The sequence below is a fragment of the Mirounga angustirostris genome, unplaced genomic scaffold (assembly GCF_029215605.1).
Source record: "Mirounga angustirostris isolate CCGP_5_RB_7025 unplaced genomic scaffold, mMirAng1.0.hap1 SCAF_81, whole genome shotgun sequence".
NCBI lineage: Eukaryota > Metazoa > Chordata > Mammalia > Carnivora > Phocidae > Mirounga > Mirounga angustirostris.
Window position 1 is genome coordinate 70,828 of NW_026991789.1, and position 15,797 is coordinate 86,624.

General features: G+C 39.7%; 2 protein-coding genes across 2 annotated transcripts in view; both read left to right on the forward strand.

Annotated features, from left to right (window-relative positions):
• Nucleotides 1–3,454, forward strand: part of LOC135363252 (mitotic spindle assembly checkpoint protein MAD2A-like) — a 30,756-nt gene extending 27,302 nt beyond the window's left edge. The window contains exon 7 of the transcript XR_010408905.1: nt 3,283–3,454. The gene's annotated coding sequence lies outside the window, so the exon portion shown is untranslated. The remainder of the gene's footprint in view (nt 1–3,282) is intronic.
• Nucleotides 2,219–15,797, forward strand: part of LOC135363253 (uncharacterized) — a 98,018-nt gene continuing 84,439 nt past the window's right edge. The window contains exons 1-5 of the mRNA XM_064583889.1: nt 2,219–2,262; nt 3,283–3,450; nt 9,913–10,062; nt 12,532–12,573; nt 13,211–13,295. Coding sequence (XP_064439959.1) covers nt 2,219–2,262; nt 3,283–3,450; nt 9,913–10,062; nt 12,532–12,573; nt 13,211–13,295 — 489 coding nt within the window. The remainder of the gene's footprint in view (nt 2,263–3,282; nt 3,451–9,912; nt 10,063–12,531; nt 12,574–13,210; nt 13,296–15,797) is intronic.

Sequence of the window (15,797 nt, forward strand, 5' to 3'; positions counted from 1 at the left end):
TCTCTCTAATCAATCCCTAATTATTCTTTAAAGCTCATTTTAAAGGAGCTCTTCAAAGGAGACTTCTTCACAACTGAAATCAGGTGTCAGGTCCCTCTTTTTTTTTTTTTTTTTTTTAAAGATTTTATTTATTTATTTGACAGAGAGAGACACAGCGAGAGAGGGAGAGCACAAGCAGGGGGAGTGGGAGAGGGAGAAGCAGGCTTCCCGCCTAGCAGGGAGCCCGATGCGGGGCTCGATCCCAGGACCCTGGGATTATGACCTGAGCCGAAGGCAGCCGCTTAACCGACTGAGCCACCCAGGCGCCCTCAGGTCCCTCTTTTAATTTCTCATCTCACTCTTTAATTTTTCTCTGCAGTACTTTCCAGAGTCTGGTGTTACACAGTTATTGATGACACTCTTTGTTTAATTTCTGCCCCCCCCACCCCCCATTTAAATCCTGGTTTTGTGAGAGTTGGGCCTGGCTCTCTGTTGCCCAGACCTAGCAAGTTTCTTTCTCCTAGTACAGGTTCAAACACTATCTGTTGAATGAATGAAGTAAATGAGAGAGAGACTAGTTTAGGTCATGCCTTTTCCCCATCCATCCATGCCAGAAAACTCTTTCATTCACCCATTCAAGAGAATTTTTGAAATCCTCCAATGTGCCAATGTTTGTGAGAATTAAAATGATAAATCAGACATAGACTCTTTCCTTGAGGCCCATAGAGTCGAGTGGGGAATAAAAGAGAGGGATTCACATACCTGTTAGAGGTGCCTATAAGGGAAACCATGAACTTTGTTAGTAGGATCAAATTTCAGTCCTCCACTGTTGTCAAAGGAAAGACACTGTCCGTGTGAGAAGAGTGGGGGCCCTCACAGGAAGCTGAGTGACCTCCTGAGTCAGCTGGATTTGAATCCTTCATGTTATGTCGCAGCTGCTTGAATTGAAAGCGTCTAACCTGTCCGTGAAGCACCTCCTCACCTGTAAAATGGTCAGTTTTCTAGTGGACAGGGAACACCGTCTCCACGGAAAATGTTTTTAACAGACTACTGTAGGTTCCGTCACACTGAAGAAGATGTCCACACGGCAAATAGATGTTTAGCATCACTAACCATTGGGGAAATGCGCGTTAAATCCACAGTGAGATATCATGACACAGCTATCAGAACAGCTAAAATAAAAAATGACAACACTAGTTGCCAGTGTGGATGCTAGTGTGGATGTGGGGAAACTGAATCACTCCCACAGTACTGGTGAGAATGTGAAATGGCAGAGCCATTCTGGAAAACAGTTAGACAGTGTCTTAAAAAACAAAACAGAGCAGCTACCCTAGGACCTGGCAATTGGAGTCCTGGGCATTTAGCCCAGAGGAGAGAAGACCGACGCTGACACAAAAACCTGTACACAGATGTTTACAGCAGCTTTATTAGTGAACGCCCAAGCCTGCAGACAATCCAGAATTCCTTCAGCAGGTGGTGAAGCAAACTGTGATACAGCCATATCCTGGCATACTACTAAGAGACACAGAGAAATGAACTGTGAGCACCTGTGGCAATCCGGATGACTCTCCCGTTATGTTGATTGAGTGGAAAAAAGCAAATCACAAAAATGTTACATACTATATGATCCCCTCTGTATACCATTCTTGAAATGTCAAAATTATACACATGGAGAACAGATTCGTGATTGCCAGGGATTAAAGAGGTGGGGGAGGTGGAAGGAAGTTTGTGTGGTTGTAAAAGGGTAATAGGAAGGATCCTTGTGGTGATGGAAGTGTCTGGAAGTCTCTATCTGTAGAAAATTGATGTAATCTCTCTGTATTATTTCTTACAGATACATATGAATCTATAGTTATCTCAAAATAAAAAAGATTACTTTTAAAAAATCAAAACGTGCAGGCCAAATCAGGGAAACAAGTATGTCAGTTTGGCAGTTACGACATGAGCCTTAGATCCGTGACATCATAATGGTAGTGCTCTCAGGTTACTGTGGAATCCTCAGGCTTCAAGCATTTTACAGTACTCTGCCTAGTGCTGTAGACTCACTTGATTTTCAGTCCTGAGAACTGAAGACAAAAGGATGTTCACATCATTCAGAAAGTATGCAGAACTTATAGGTGGTCATTCAAGGCTTCACTGCAGAAGGTAGTCTTTTGATATACTATTTTTGAGCCTCAAAACAGACTGACAATAACAGGAAGTGTTGTTCTCTTTTGTTTCTTCTAATACGTGTAAACTAATGAGTAACTTCAGCACCAGCTTCGTGAAAGGCTACTCAGGTTCGTAAGATTCAGTGCTGCTGAGCTGAAGAGAGCAGGGTTTACATTCTCGGAGGAGACACTTTCTTGGCTCCACGAGAGAGAATTTTCCCAGGTCTATGAAAATATCTGTCCTATTTATGAAAGAACTTTTGCATTCTGTTCAATTTAGCTGTTTTACCTATGATGACCAGAAAGTCCTATCAGAGCTCAGTCAGAGCTCAGCCAAGTAATAGCTAAACTCTTGTGTTTAGAAACTTTTTGACGTTTCCAGTATTTTTGCCGATCTTTGAGAATTTTTCCCCCAAGTTTGAATATTGATTTAGATAAGATTTAGATAGATTTAGATAAGTAAATTTCCAGAATCTTCAGTTGTCTTCATTTTTATCTTAAGATGAAAGCAAATTGTAATTAATTCTTCACACACACACCATATCATTTTGTTTTATATTAGGCCGCCAATTGTCCTGTTTGTTGTTGTTGTTTGTTTGCCTTCTTGTAATACACTCTACCTCTTGATCCTCCCCTTCCTAAAAGCTCATGATTAGCTTTGCTGCTTTCTCCACCCCACGTCTAAGTGTTGGCATGCCCAAGGGCTTTGTCCTTGAAACTGTTCTCCATCTGCATCAATTCACCAAGTGACCTCATCTCTCTCTCCTTTTTTAAAATATTTTGTTTATTTATTTGAGAAAGAGAGCATGTGAGAGAGAGAGAGAGAGAGCTCAAACAGGGTGGAGGGGTAGAGGCAGAGGGAGAAGCAGGCTCCCCGCTGAGCAGGGAGCCCGACGTGGGACTCGATCCCAGGACCCTGGGATCATGACCTGAGCTGAAGGCAGACGCTTAACCGACTGAGCCACCCAGACGTCCGACCTCATCTCTTTCAATAGCTTTCTATAACTCAGCGATCCCTGAATGTGAGCTCTGGAGCTCTGCTTTCGGGGTTGAGACTAAATTTTAGTGTTGTGCGAACCTTGACATTTAGCATAAAACTCTATTGTATATTTGACTAGTAACTAGCTGCTCCGTGGTGTTTGGTGGGTTGCAGGAAGAGCTCTTCTGTTGAGGTGGATGCCTGCAGCAAAAGCACTACATCATCTGAGGGTGCCGCCCATACCCTGCTTATCCACGGCCCCGTCGAGCTCAAGAGCGGCTGGAGGAGGCAGAAGCGGCACCTCTTCTTATTCAGCGATTTCTTGCTGGTGTCCAATACCAAGTATGTATACTAAGCAACGTGCCCTTGTGATGATCACGAGGTTACATTTCCATTAACCCTTACCATAAGAAGACATGACATTTTTTTTCTTTTGTTTTTGCCCATGTTTGGATCCTTCATTCATTCAACAAGTACTTATGGAGGTCTTGTTTTGTGCCATACCCCCCTCCCCCCCCCCGCCTGCAGAGAATACAGTAGAGAATGTGACAAGCAGTGTGTCTCTTGCCTGGAACTTACAAATGACAAAAATAAGAGGGGTAATTATAGATTGTGATTAGTGCTTCTGATAGAAAGTAGACAGGGGGCCGTGTGGAGATGATGGGAACGTATGCGAGAGGGGTAGTCCAGGAGGGCCTCTCCTAGGTGGCAGCACTGAAACTCGATCTATGGGATGAGAAGCAGCCACAGTCCTAGACAAGGTGCCTGAACCTTCTAGGCTGAGGGATGGGCAGGCTCCGTGGGTGCAACCTGACCCCTGGGGGGAGGGGCTCAGGAAGGCTGATTTGATGGGAGCCGAAAGCATGGGGCATGCGATCAGATGTGAAACTGCGCTCAGGGTCCAGGCACACACGGTCTTCACAGGCCATGGTGAAAAGTGGAACTATTTTGCCAAAGCCTTCTTAACTAGGACTGACCGACTCTGATTTATAGCTCTCGCAAATTTTTCTGACTGTTGGCAGGTAATGGGTGGATGGTTAAGCGAGAGTGGGGGCAGGGAGACTGGTTAGGGGAGGCAGTAGTCCTGATGGCTGCTCCCAAGGGCTCCAGGATAGGAGTGCAGTGAAAAGGAAGGAGGCAGCAGACAGCCTGGGAATGTATGCTGGAGACAGAACTAACTGCGTGCACTTTCCTCTCAACCCTGAACACAAAGGTAACTGATAGCCAGCCTGGAACCTGATGATTGCTCAATAACTGTCCAAAAGCAGGTGGATGGGAGGTCAGCTGTTTACTTGCTCTGTCTCTGTTTTCATTATTCACAAAACATCATGAAAGACAGACTATTCCAACAAACCAAAGATCAAGAAGCTTTTAATCACCAGAAAAAGAACTACGCCCCCTTTATTTTGCTGCCCTCACCAGCTCCCAGTTATGCCATGCCATTAGTAAGACATGCAAGTACTAACTTGGCAAAATGCTGTACTCAATCTGAGTGACATTAATGATAATTTATCAGGGGCTTACTACATGACAGATGTTATGCTAAGAACTTCATGTATGTAATCTTCTCCAACCTCACAACTACCCTGTGAGATGGGATTATTTTCATTTTAGAGAAGACCTCTGAAAATCAGAGGTCTGAAGGTTTTGCCCAGGTCACCATATTAGTGATGAGTAGAGTCTACGTTTGAAATTAGGTCCGTTTCTTTCAAAGTACAGGCTTTTATTCTACGTGTGGTGCTGCTGTTTCTATTATTTCTATTTTTCTGAATTTCATGCAACATTCCATGAACACCTAGATTCTCTCTCATTATTGAAATCAACCTTTCCTTTATGTTGAGTAAACAACTCCAATCTGCTTGGTATCTGGTAAGAAATAGGTCAGAATGCTTAGTGAACTGAGAAATGAAGGTAGTGTAGCTGTCCAAAAAAAAAAAAAAAAAAAAAATCAGAGGCAAAGACAGAAATAGTAAAATATATTTGAGATGAGTGATATTGCCTACAGATGTAGCCTTGGAGGTGGTGATGTCATGAGGAGGACAGAGAGAAAAAGACTGTCCAGGTCCTGGCATGAGGTCCATATGACGCACTCTGCTCCTCCTGATAGAGGGCCACATCATTATTTTTTAAAAAGCAGACTAGTTACCATTCTCTTTATTTAACCAAGGTGAGTACAGGAGACTAAAATGTGTGGGATGCATGCTGGGGACCACACAAGGAGCATTACAGATTCCTCTTGTAATTTCCCCACAGCCCTCCAAGGCCAGTATTGTTACCATCCACCGACTGCAGAAATGAAAGTGGGGATGGAGGAAGTCTCAGGAATGGACCTGTCATCCACAGGGAAATGGTGGGAGAGACTCCAAGCCAGGCCTGCCTTCATCCCAAGGCCACACTCTTCCTGCCACACCATGCCACACCTACTCTTGCATGCTCAGCCCGAGACACGCTAACAAACAGCAAACTCCTTTCCTGCTCCTTGGGACCTTGCAGAGCACTCACATTCGATTTATAAGGGGAACAGGTTGTCCTTCACTTTGTTTTCATCTTTGTAATTATTATAGCACTTAGGGAGAGGAGAAGACCTTTCTTTTCTTACTAGAGCCATTTATTGTCCTGGATACTGCTTACCTCTCAGCGGGTTTTACGGAACCTACGGTGTTCTGCTGAAAAGATTTTATATAAAGGCAGTGTTCTTTCCCCATGAGAGAACTGCATCCTTTTAAGAGCTGAATTTTTTATTTTGATTGGTTCACTATTACAAAAGAAGTGCAACATTTTTCCTCTTCACATATTGCTTTTGAGATAGGTCTTTGTGTCTACGCAAGGGTTTTTATGATGTGAGAAAATCTACATCAACGTATTTAATAATGTTCTCTTTAAGAGACTCAGCTCCGGAAAGATTATCTTATATACTTTTTACATCCATTTGGAATATTAGAAAATGTAAGTGATCTCAGGTACTTGAATTTGGTTTCTAAAACCAAGGCCCTTGACAGAGAGAGAACACAGATTTTTGGAAGTCCAAGTTCGGGACACCATCAGGGTCAGGTTCCCGCGAGAGCTGTCTTTCCCGCGAGAGCTGTCTTTCCCGCGAGAGCTGTCTTTCTGCTTGCAGATGGCTGCCCTCTCGCCTATGCCCTGTGGGGTTTCCTCAGCGCCTGCACGCACACACACACACACACACAGAGCTCTCTCTCCCTCTTCTTACAAGGGCACCAATCCTACTGGATTAAGCCCTTACCCTGATGGCCCCATTTACACTTAGTTACCGCTTAAAAGCTCTCTCTTCAAACATGGTCATATTGGCAGAGAGGGCTTCACGGTAAGACTGTGGGGAGCAGTGGGGGAGGGGACACAATTCTGTCCCTAGCAGTCACGAGCAGCACTTCATGCTGTGGCCGCGTACAAGTTTTTGCCACAGTTTTTAGAAAACGACCATGAGGACATTCCCATAGTAAATATTTGGGTATATTTATGATCACTGTTAATATTGGAAAAGTTTACATTTTTTTCTCTAGAAGGAAACAACTAAAAAGAAATATCTCCTGCATTAACAACCTTGTTTCATCCCTGTCATCCTTGTTCTTGGAGGATTGTGTTATGCCCTGAATCAATCTGTTCAAATTAATAATCTGAATTTAGGGCCTTCGTTTTCCAATTAGCCATAAGAAGGGGTTGGGGTGACCCAGGTTCCATTTTACCTCAGCTCACCTGCAGGCTTCAGCTGGAAACTCTCATCTTTAGGTTGACGCTATAGAAATTAACACAAATTGGGTAAGTAGTTGACTAATTGCTACCTATTTATTCTGTCAAAATTAGTGAATTTTAGTTTGTGTTTAATAATAAAAGGAATTTAAATGTTTGTTTCTTCACAAAGAACTTATATTTCTCTAGTCGTACAAGATGTTAATAATAGTGAAAATTGTTTGGGGATTCTTTTCATACACCTTCAGAAATTTCTCAAGAATTAAGGTCAGATGGAACCTTCCTTATTACTTTTGATATTCATTAGAATACTAAATAAGTTATTTTTCAAAGAAAATTATTACTTTATTTTTAAGAACAGTATCTGCTTGATAAATATTAAGATAATAATACTAGTAGAGGCCCATGAAGAATTTACAAAAAGGAAGGGACTGAACTTAGTTCTTTAGACATCACATTCCTCATATGTAGTTATTAAAGAATATAAAATGAAACAAAAAATGAATTTAAATTAGGTCAAAAGATGAAGATGACTATTAACTCATTATCCGTGAAATTACAAAGAATTACTTACAGAATATAACAGGACCCCCACTCCCAACATCTGTAAAAGGATACCCCTATCTTAGAACAGGGGAAATCCCCCTAGAATCCTGTAAATTTCCACAGTGCACTGGGGCTTCCCTTCTGGTATAAAGGTTGAGGTAGCAGAAAGCAAGAGTGATATCCATCATGTTAATACAAATATAATAAAGGACTATTTTTAGAAATAAAAACCACAGTTCTTTCTCCTCCTCTTTCTTCTCCTCAAGTCAGTTTACATCAGATTAATACTTTCTAATTTCTACTGAGATAATCCAGTTGGGTCAGTGATTGAGAGTGAAGAAATGCAGTAAGACCCTAGAAGAATCCACTGAAGTATGAAGCTTTGTTGTAATAAACTTTAAATATTTCCAAGCTAGTAACCAGCTTTGTTAATATAATGTCTTGAGATTTATCCTCTCACTCCCCAGATAATCCAATGAGAAAGCCTGATGGCTCTGGGGATCGAAGTGAGGCTGAGTGAGGGTAGGAAACATGAGAAGGGTAGTTCATGGAACGATAGGTCAGCACCCACAGAGGCCAAGTGGTTACAAACATGGGCTCAAGAGTTAGGCTGTCTGGGTTCAAACTCTCTTGCCTTTGGCAATTTAGTTGACCTTTCTGTGAGTTTCCTTATTTGTAAAATGGAGCTAATAAAGACCACCTAGTGTAGTTGTTTGAGGATTACATTTTTTATATTTGTATTTATAAAATGTTTAGAACAGTGCTTGGCATATGATAAGTGCTCCAAATGTGATAGGACAGTCGAAACCATGCTCTGGGCTTTGGGATAACTCCTTGGTTTGGCGTAGATAATCTTGGTGCTTTCTTGAACTAAGGAGAGAATTACTGAAATGCCTTTTTCCAGGTCAATGTATTTGGAAGTTCCCACACAGTACCTTGGGTGTCTGTATACACACAGATACCTACATTAGAAAAAAAAAAAAAAAATCTTAAAAACCAACAGATATATGTCTATCTTTCCCATTAGCCATATGTTTTTACCTTGACAATGCCTTTGGAGTTACTATCTAGAAAAATGATTTTATCTGATATCTGATAATGATTTTATCCGATGACTTTATTCATTGTGTCATAAACTTTGAATCTAGATTATCCTTCAAGTGTGCTTCCAGCAAAATTATTTTTATTTCATAAAACCCATTGGAGAGTCTTAGCTTTAATTGTTCCATGAATCACTGGAGTCATAGGGATTTTTGCACATGAGGTGTCTTTGATCTCATTTTAGTTTAGTGTTTCCACATGTGTTTCTGAATAGTAAGGAGTTCCAGAGTGGTGTGTCCAAGTTCCCTAAGCATCCCTCAGAGGGCTTATAACTATTTAAATCCCAAGCCCACCTGAGAGTTAAAGTTGTGAATTAACCAAATTAATCAATATGGTGGTTTTCATGTTAGAGATCAAAGAAGATTAGGCAGAAATTGTCAAAAAGCAATTTCACCACTGACAAAGTTGATCACCTTCTGACTCCTCAGAGAAATGGGAAGTATCCATCACTCACATATAAGACCTCCTGACCACTGATCTGGGATTGATTGATGGATGGATTGATGATTTTTAAATTGGGCTCAATCTGTAGGCTAACAGTTTTTCAGTTTTAGCCAGAATCTAAGGGAAAATGATATGGATAAAATTTTAAGAAGGGAAATTGAAAATAACCTATGCTTTAAAGGCTAGAAAGTATTTTTTTAAAATTAAGGTTGAAAATAACTTTTAAATCTTTCTGATCCCAAAAAAAAAAAAAAAAAAAATCTTTCTGATCCAAGTTTATTTTTTGTTCTTGGTTTGTCTCTCTCTCTCTCTCTCTCTCTCTTTTTTGAAGATTTATTTATGTATTTATTTATTTTAGAGAGAATGAGCGTGAGCGGGGGGAGGGGCAAAGGGAGAGGGGAAGCAGACTCCCCACTGAGAGGGGAGCCTTACATGGGGACTCGATCTCAAGACCCTGAGATCACCACCTGAGCCGAAACCAAGAGTTGGATGCTTAACCGACTGAGCCACTCAGGCGCGCCCCCTGGTTTGTGTCTCTTAAGCAAAAAATTGTATGACTATTTTTATAAATCGTGTATCAGGTAGCTTTGTTCAGCCCCTCAAATACTTTTTGAAGTAAGCAAGTCATAAATGAATAATTAACTATAATAATAACCATAAAACTATATATAATAAGAAACAAATTCTAACAATAATAAATGAATTAATGGTTTTCTTAAAAAGCTCTGGAATATATAGTCTTTACTCAACACTCAACATTCAGAAAAATGGCCACTTGCTGCCATTTGAGGAAGTGTTTTCAGGGCCTTCCTAGGGCCAGACTTCGCTCAACACACACTTTGTAAAGGTCATGTCACCATTTGCTGTGCTGGGCACAGAGGGTAATAGAGACAAGGGAGGCATGCTGTGCCCTGGAGCAGTGAGAACTGGTCTCTGATGAGCACAGCTGTTCCCATAACATTTATGAAACAAACTAACAGAGGTCTTGTTTGGGTATCTTTCTAGGTATAAGAAAAAACTTAAGATAAAAAAGAAAATACCACTGAACACCATGTGGACTGCCAACTGTATGGACAGAGTGGAGGATGCCAACATCTGTGCTGGGAGGTCCTTTATCCTGGGCTGGCCCACGGTGACCTTTGTGGCCACCTTCGGGTAAGACCGACTGTTTGGTCTTGTATTTACATGGGTTAAAAAGGAAAACATTTTAATCTGATTATATGTCAAGCCAGTGACTCCCTTTTTGACTTCCCATAATGACACTCATTTGCCTTGTACTTTCCCCCAAAAGGTATGTACACATGGGAGCAAGTAGATAACATAGAGTGGGAACTATTGGAGTAATTTCTTTTGGTTTTGATCAGTGGTTTTTCCCATGGGCTCTAGGAGCCACTTGAGGAATTGGGTGTTTTAGGCATATGGAAGGAGAATCAAGAGAGTGAGGTTCTAGAACCCCTCTCCAATATCCTGCCCCCTAATTCCCAGGGGGTATGTGTGTTTCTAAATCACTGGCATATTTTTCTTGAGCAAGTACTATTAAAGAGTCCAATTAAATTTGAAAAATTGCTCTTATACTCCCAAGGTCATTCCTTTAAAAATAGTATGGAATTATACAAATAAATTAATCATGTCATTGAATATGAGGTTGCCTGAATTGCTGTGTACTGATTATCTTAGTTGGTGTCTCTAGAGAGGTGACCATCTAAAACAAAAGTATGATTGCATTGAGTAGAGGTTAGTTGTGCAAGACACATTCTTAGGCTGACACGAGGATGGGGAATGTGACTCTCTACCCCGGACATCCTGAGCAGACACTCCTGAGTTTACAGGGGTGGTGCAACACTTACATCTGCTGTTTGAAACAACCACACCCCAAGTCTCATTCTTGTTTTGCACAATGAGTGTTCATCACATGCACTTAACACCCTTCTTTCTTCTCCTCACCCCACTCCACCAAAATGTCCCACGTCATCACAAAGGGAAGACAACGAAAATGTTTACAAGTTGTTAATTTATGAAGCCCTATAATGCAGCGTTGACTTAAGGAGAAATTTTCAAAGCTTATTGGGAAGAAATATGTATTTATATGCTCTCCACATGTCTTCTTTTCCACGACGTATTTCTGTAAAGATTCTCAGTTCCTCTTGCTTCCTGTCTTCTCCATGTTGCAAATGGAAGGAAACAGTTTCAATTGGGAATGTATAAAGTCTTTGACAGGGGAGTTTCCAAGAGACTTTTTTTCCCTAACAAGGAGGAAAATGTGGAAGCCAGGCTTATACATGCTATATTAGTTAAAAAGCTGTGTAAACATATAGAAGGCATTTATAACAATTCCTGGCACCTAGTGCTTTTGCTATTTGTGATTATTACTGTTCTGCAGATCAGCATGGCTAACTAGAAGCTGTGTCCATGCGCATAGGCAGGCTGGGACGCTAAGTGGGCGTTCCATTTTCCAGATGGGACAAATCCTGAAACAGCGATGGAGGGGTTGGGGAGCAGTGTTGCTGGGAGGAGTATAAAATGTGGCAGCCACTGTGGACAGTTTGATGGTTCCTCAGTAAGTCAAACAGAATTACTATACGACCCAGCAATGCCACCCCCAGATAGATACCCAAGAGAAACATAGGTCCACACAAAAATTGACACACAAACATTCATAGCAGCATTGTCGACAATAGCCAACAAACAAACAAACAAACAAAAGTAGAAACAACCCAAGTGTTTATCAACAAATACACAAAATATGGTACAGGAGCTAGAAACAGGAAGGAAGGAAGAGTGACTGCTTCGTGGACACAGGTTTGCTTTTGGGTGAAAAAATGTTCCAGAACTAAACAGTCACGGTAGTTGCACAAAACTGTGAATGTACTAAAGGTCACTAATGGTCAATTTTATTTTGTGTAGTTTACCACGGTAAAAAAACGCTAGTAAGTGGTAAGGCCATGTATGCATGAGGCTTAAAACATTCGCAACTTTGGGTATTAAATGCTGTGAAAACTTTAGTTGAGAAAAGACTAACCTTTAGTAGTTTAACACTAGCTGGATTGATCTTGCTCAGAGGATCACAGTAACGAAGAATGTTTTCTAGAAACTAATTTAACACATTCCAATCTGCTATGTGTATAAAGAAATAAAAATATTACAGGTGTTTTTTCCTAAAAAGCTATTCTTGTTTCTGGGCCAAGATAGTTCCATCCAAATGCCAAATTCCTTAAGTATGATTTAATTTGAATAATAATGTTCTTTATATCTGAATAGCACTTGCAGCTGCAGGAACACTCGGGGTATAATTAACCCTTTTCCAGTTCTGGAAACTGAAGATCAGCGCAGTTAAGCAAAGTGCCCATGATCACATAGCTTGCATCACATAGTTACAATTAAGTGTTCAGATTCAAAACCAACTTTTCTCCCACTTTAGGGTCTACTTCCCATTGCTTTAATACGCTCATAAAAGAGTGGGGTCCCTCCAAAGCGCAACAATGAGGACAGTATGATATTAATACATGCATCCACATCCTTAACAACTGGCTGCTGATATTTTTTTTCTGGAATGGTGATCTTATTTTGCTAGTATAAATATTGTATGTATCTTAATTTTTTCTTCCCATTTTTTTTAAATCGCAGTTCTTCGGAACAAAAGGAAAAATGGCATTCTTTCCTTCAAAGGTATCTTGTCACTATACATATTATACATCTTTAACCCATGAGAAAAGAATAAATCTCTTCAAAGCAGTGCCCCCACACACTATGCTTCCCCTACTTAGTAGAAATTGTTAGACTATCCTCAAATAATTTCTTATTTAGATGTACCCTGGCTGCTATTGCAAATAATCTGCTCTTATTTACATGCACATATTGCTTATTTTTGATGAAATTCTGGTTATCACTCTCATCTTCCCCTTCTCTCAGACCTAATGATTGGAGCTAACATTATTCTCAAAAGATACATATTAAATTTTCTTAAGTGCAATTTACTCTCCTGAGTGATGCTCAAAGCACCTTCTCATTCCTACCCTTGAAGGTGCTGGGCCCTCCAGTCTAGGCAGGAAAGCTTTGATGACTGGATCTGCTACTCACATCTTACATGACAAGAGCAACCTGTTGTTTTCTGAGTCATGTCTTATTTTCCTGAAATAGTTTTGCATGTTTTCTTCCAACCCATAATTTGATGTTGCTGAGTTTATTTACATGCATTTAAAAATAACAGAGTATGTTGAAAATTTTAGCCACATAGATCAATTTGAAAGTAAGCTAATAGCTAATTCATCCTACTCTATTTGGGGTTCTTATTGAATTTGATTAGGTATATCAGTCTGGCCAAAGAGAAGGACCAGCCCAAAAGCATTCCTCTCAGAATCTTCACTGAGGACATCAAGAACTGTGCCTGTGTAAGTGTTTTTAAGACCAAAAATTAAATTCCATGTTCCTGATTCAGATAGAATGAAAGAGATGGAGATGGAGATGGAGATAGAGAGAGGGAGGGAGGGAGGGAGGGAGAGATGGAGAGGTAGGAAGGAGAGAGCAAAAGATAAGAAGAGAGAGAGTATTTAGAAAAGTACCATGTGGGAAAATGTATTTTCCTGTCTACACGTGTCTTTGTATACATAAAGAGTGAATCCTAAGTAATATGAAGCGAGAGGAATCCATGCCACGGTACTTAAGCATGGAAAGAATATTGCATGTTAAATATCCATAATATTTCCCTGGCTCTTTCTAATAGCAACAACACTGGCTTCTAATAAGGTGATTTTCACATGCAGGTATTTCCTACTAGAATTAAACATTTTTCCCAATGGTTACTACTTATGTACAGAATGGTTTGGATTGTTTCCACAGTTCTCCACCCTCCCCCCATTGACGCTTTATTTGGTATAACTGTAAACTCACAGAAAAGTTGTAGGTATAAAAATAAAACAAAAAACACCCCATGCACCCTTTACCTAGATTCAGCTATTAGTAACATTTTACTCCACTTGCTTTATCATTTATTTTCTTTCTCTGTCCCTATTATGTGTATGTTATACTTATTTTTGAGGGTCATACAAATGCCATGGCCCTTTATCCTTAAACCTAGGTATTTCCCAAGAATAAAGATATCCTCTTATATCACCATCACACAGTTATCACCTTTAGTAAATTTAACATCGGTGTAATACTTTACTCTGCCTTCCATGTTCCCATTTTGTCAGTTGACCTCAATAATGTCTCCTTTCCAGTACAGGATCTCCTCAAGGGTCAGGTATTTCACTTAGTAGTTATATCAACTGCAGAGGGGTTTTGAAAGGTCTTTTGATCCAAGGAATATCAGGGTTGAATTGAGCTCAGAGGGATGACACTTTTAAGGGATCAGCATATTTCTATCTCATTTTCTTTTGGCTGTTGGGGGAAAAAAATCAAAACAGTTGCCCATTCTTGATATAAAATTTGATTTCTGAAATTGTAGTGCAGTAGCCAAGACATTTGCAATGATGAACAAGATACTTTGGGTATCTTTAAGTGACATTTTTTTTTTTCCTGTTATACTTTACAGTAGCTCTAGGTCACACAAAATAGTATTTGAAGGTGGAAAAAGTGGTAGTTATTCCTGGCCAAAGCAAAAGCCATGCAAATATTTTGATTGGTTTCTAAGCACCAGGTAGATGCATTGCATGAAGGAGATAAGGCCAGAGGGTTCTCTAGCAGCAGAGCACACTCTTGTCTCTGCCTGCTTTGATTTCAGCTGTGGCAGTGGGTTACACTCAGAATTTTCCATGGAAAATTACCTTGAAATCTTTAAAAATCAACTTTATTTATGTATAATTTACACAAAATAAGCATTTCTAATGTTCTTCACTTGTTCCTGAACATCCAAGTTTCCCTCTAACACTGTTTTCATTTCATCCTAGAGAGATGATCCTTAGCATTTCTTGTGCAGACCTGGTGCAAACAGATTTTCTTAATTTCTCTTATCTGAATATGGCTTTATTTCACACTCACTCTTGAAGGATATTTTGAGGGATGTAGAATTTTGTTCGCAAACCTTTTCCTTTCAGCTCTTTAAAGATGTTCCACTGTCTTTTTGTCTTTGTGCTTTCTGATGAGTAGTCTGTGATCAATCAAACATTAATCCCCTATAGGTGATTTGTCATTTTTCTCTAGCTGCTTTCAAGAGTTTCTCTTTATTTTTGGTTTTTAGCAGTGTGGCTATGAAGTATCAAAGCATGGTTTTCTTTGAATCTGTCCTCTTTGGCATATTCTGAACTTCTTGAATTTATAAATTTAATTTCACCAAATTTGGGAAATTTTAATCATGATTACCTCAAATATTTTCTTCCCCATTTTCTCTCTCCTCTCCTCCTGAGAGTCCAGTTATATGTATATTAGACCCTTTCATATTGTTCATAGATCCCTCAGACTCTTAATTTTTTCAATCTTTTTTTCCCCTTTTCTTCTTCAGACAGGATAATTTCTATTATCTATTTTCAAATCACTGACTTCTTTTTGTCATCTCCATTATGCAATGTAGCCTAGTCAGTAAATTTTTTCTTTAAGATATTTTTCAGATAAAAAATTTCTGTTTTTAAATATTTTTAGTTTCTATGCTAAGATGCCTCTTTCGTTTATTGTGAACATATTTTCATTTGTATCATTGAGCATTATTGTAATAGCTGTTTTTGGCTAACAGTCTGAACATCTAGATCATCTCAGGGTTGGCTTCAGCTCTTGAGAATTGATCACATATTCCTTGTTCTTCCTATATTAAGTAACACTTTGACTCATATAAAAAAAAGTAACATTTCTTTTTCTTTTAAATTATTTCAAAAAGCAGCTTATTTTTCTGAAGTCATTTGTTTACAGAGAGCTCTATCTACTGGAATTTATCTGTTTTGGAGAACCTACAACATGCAGGA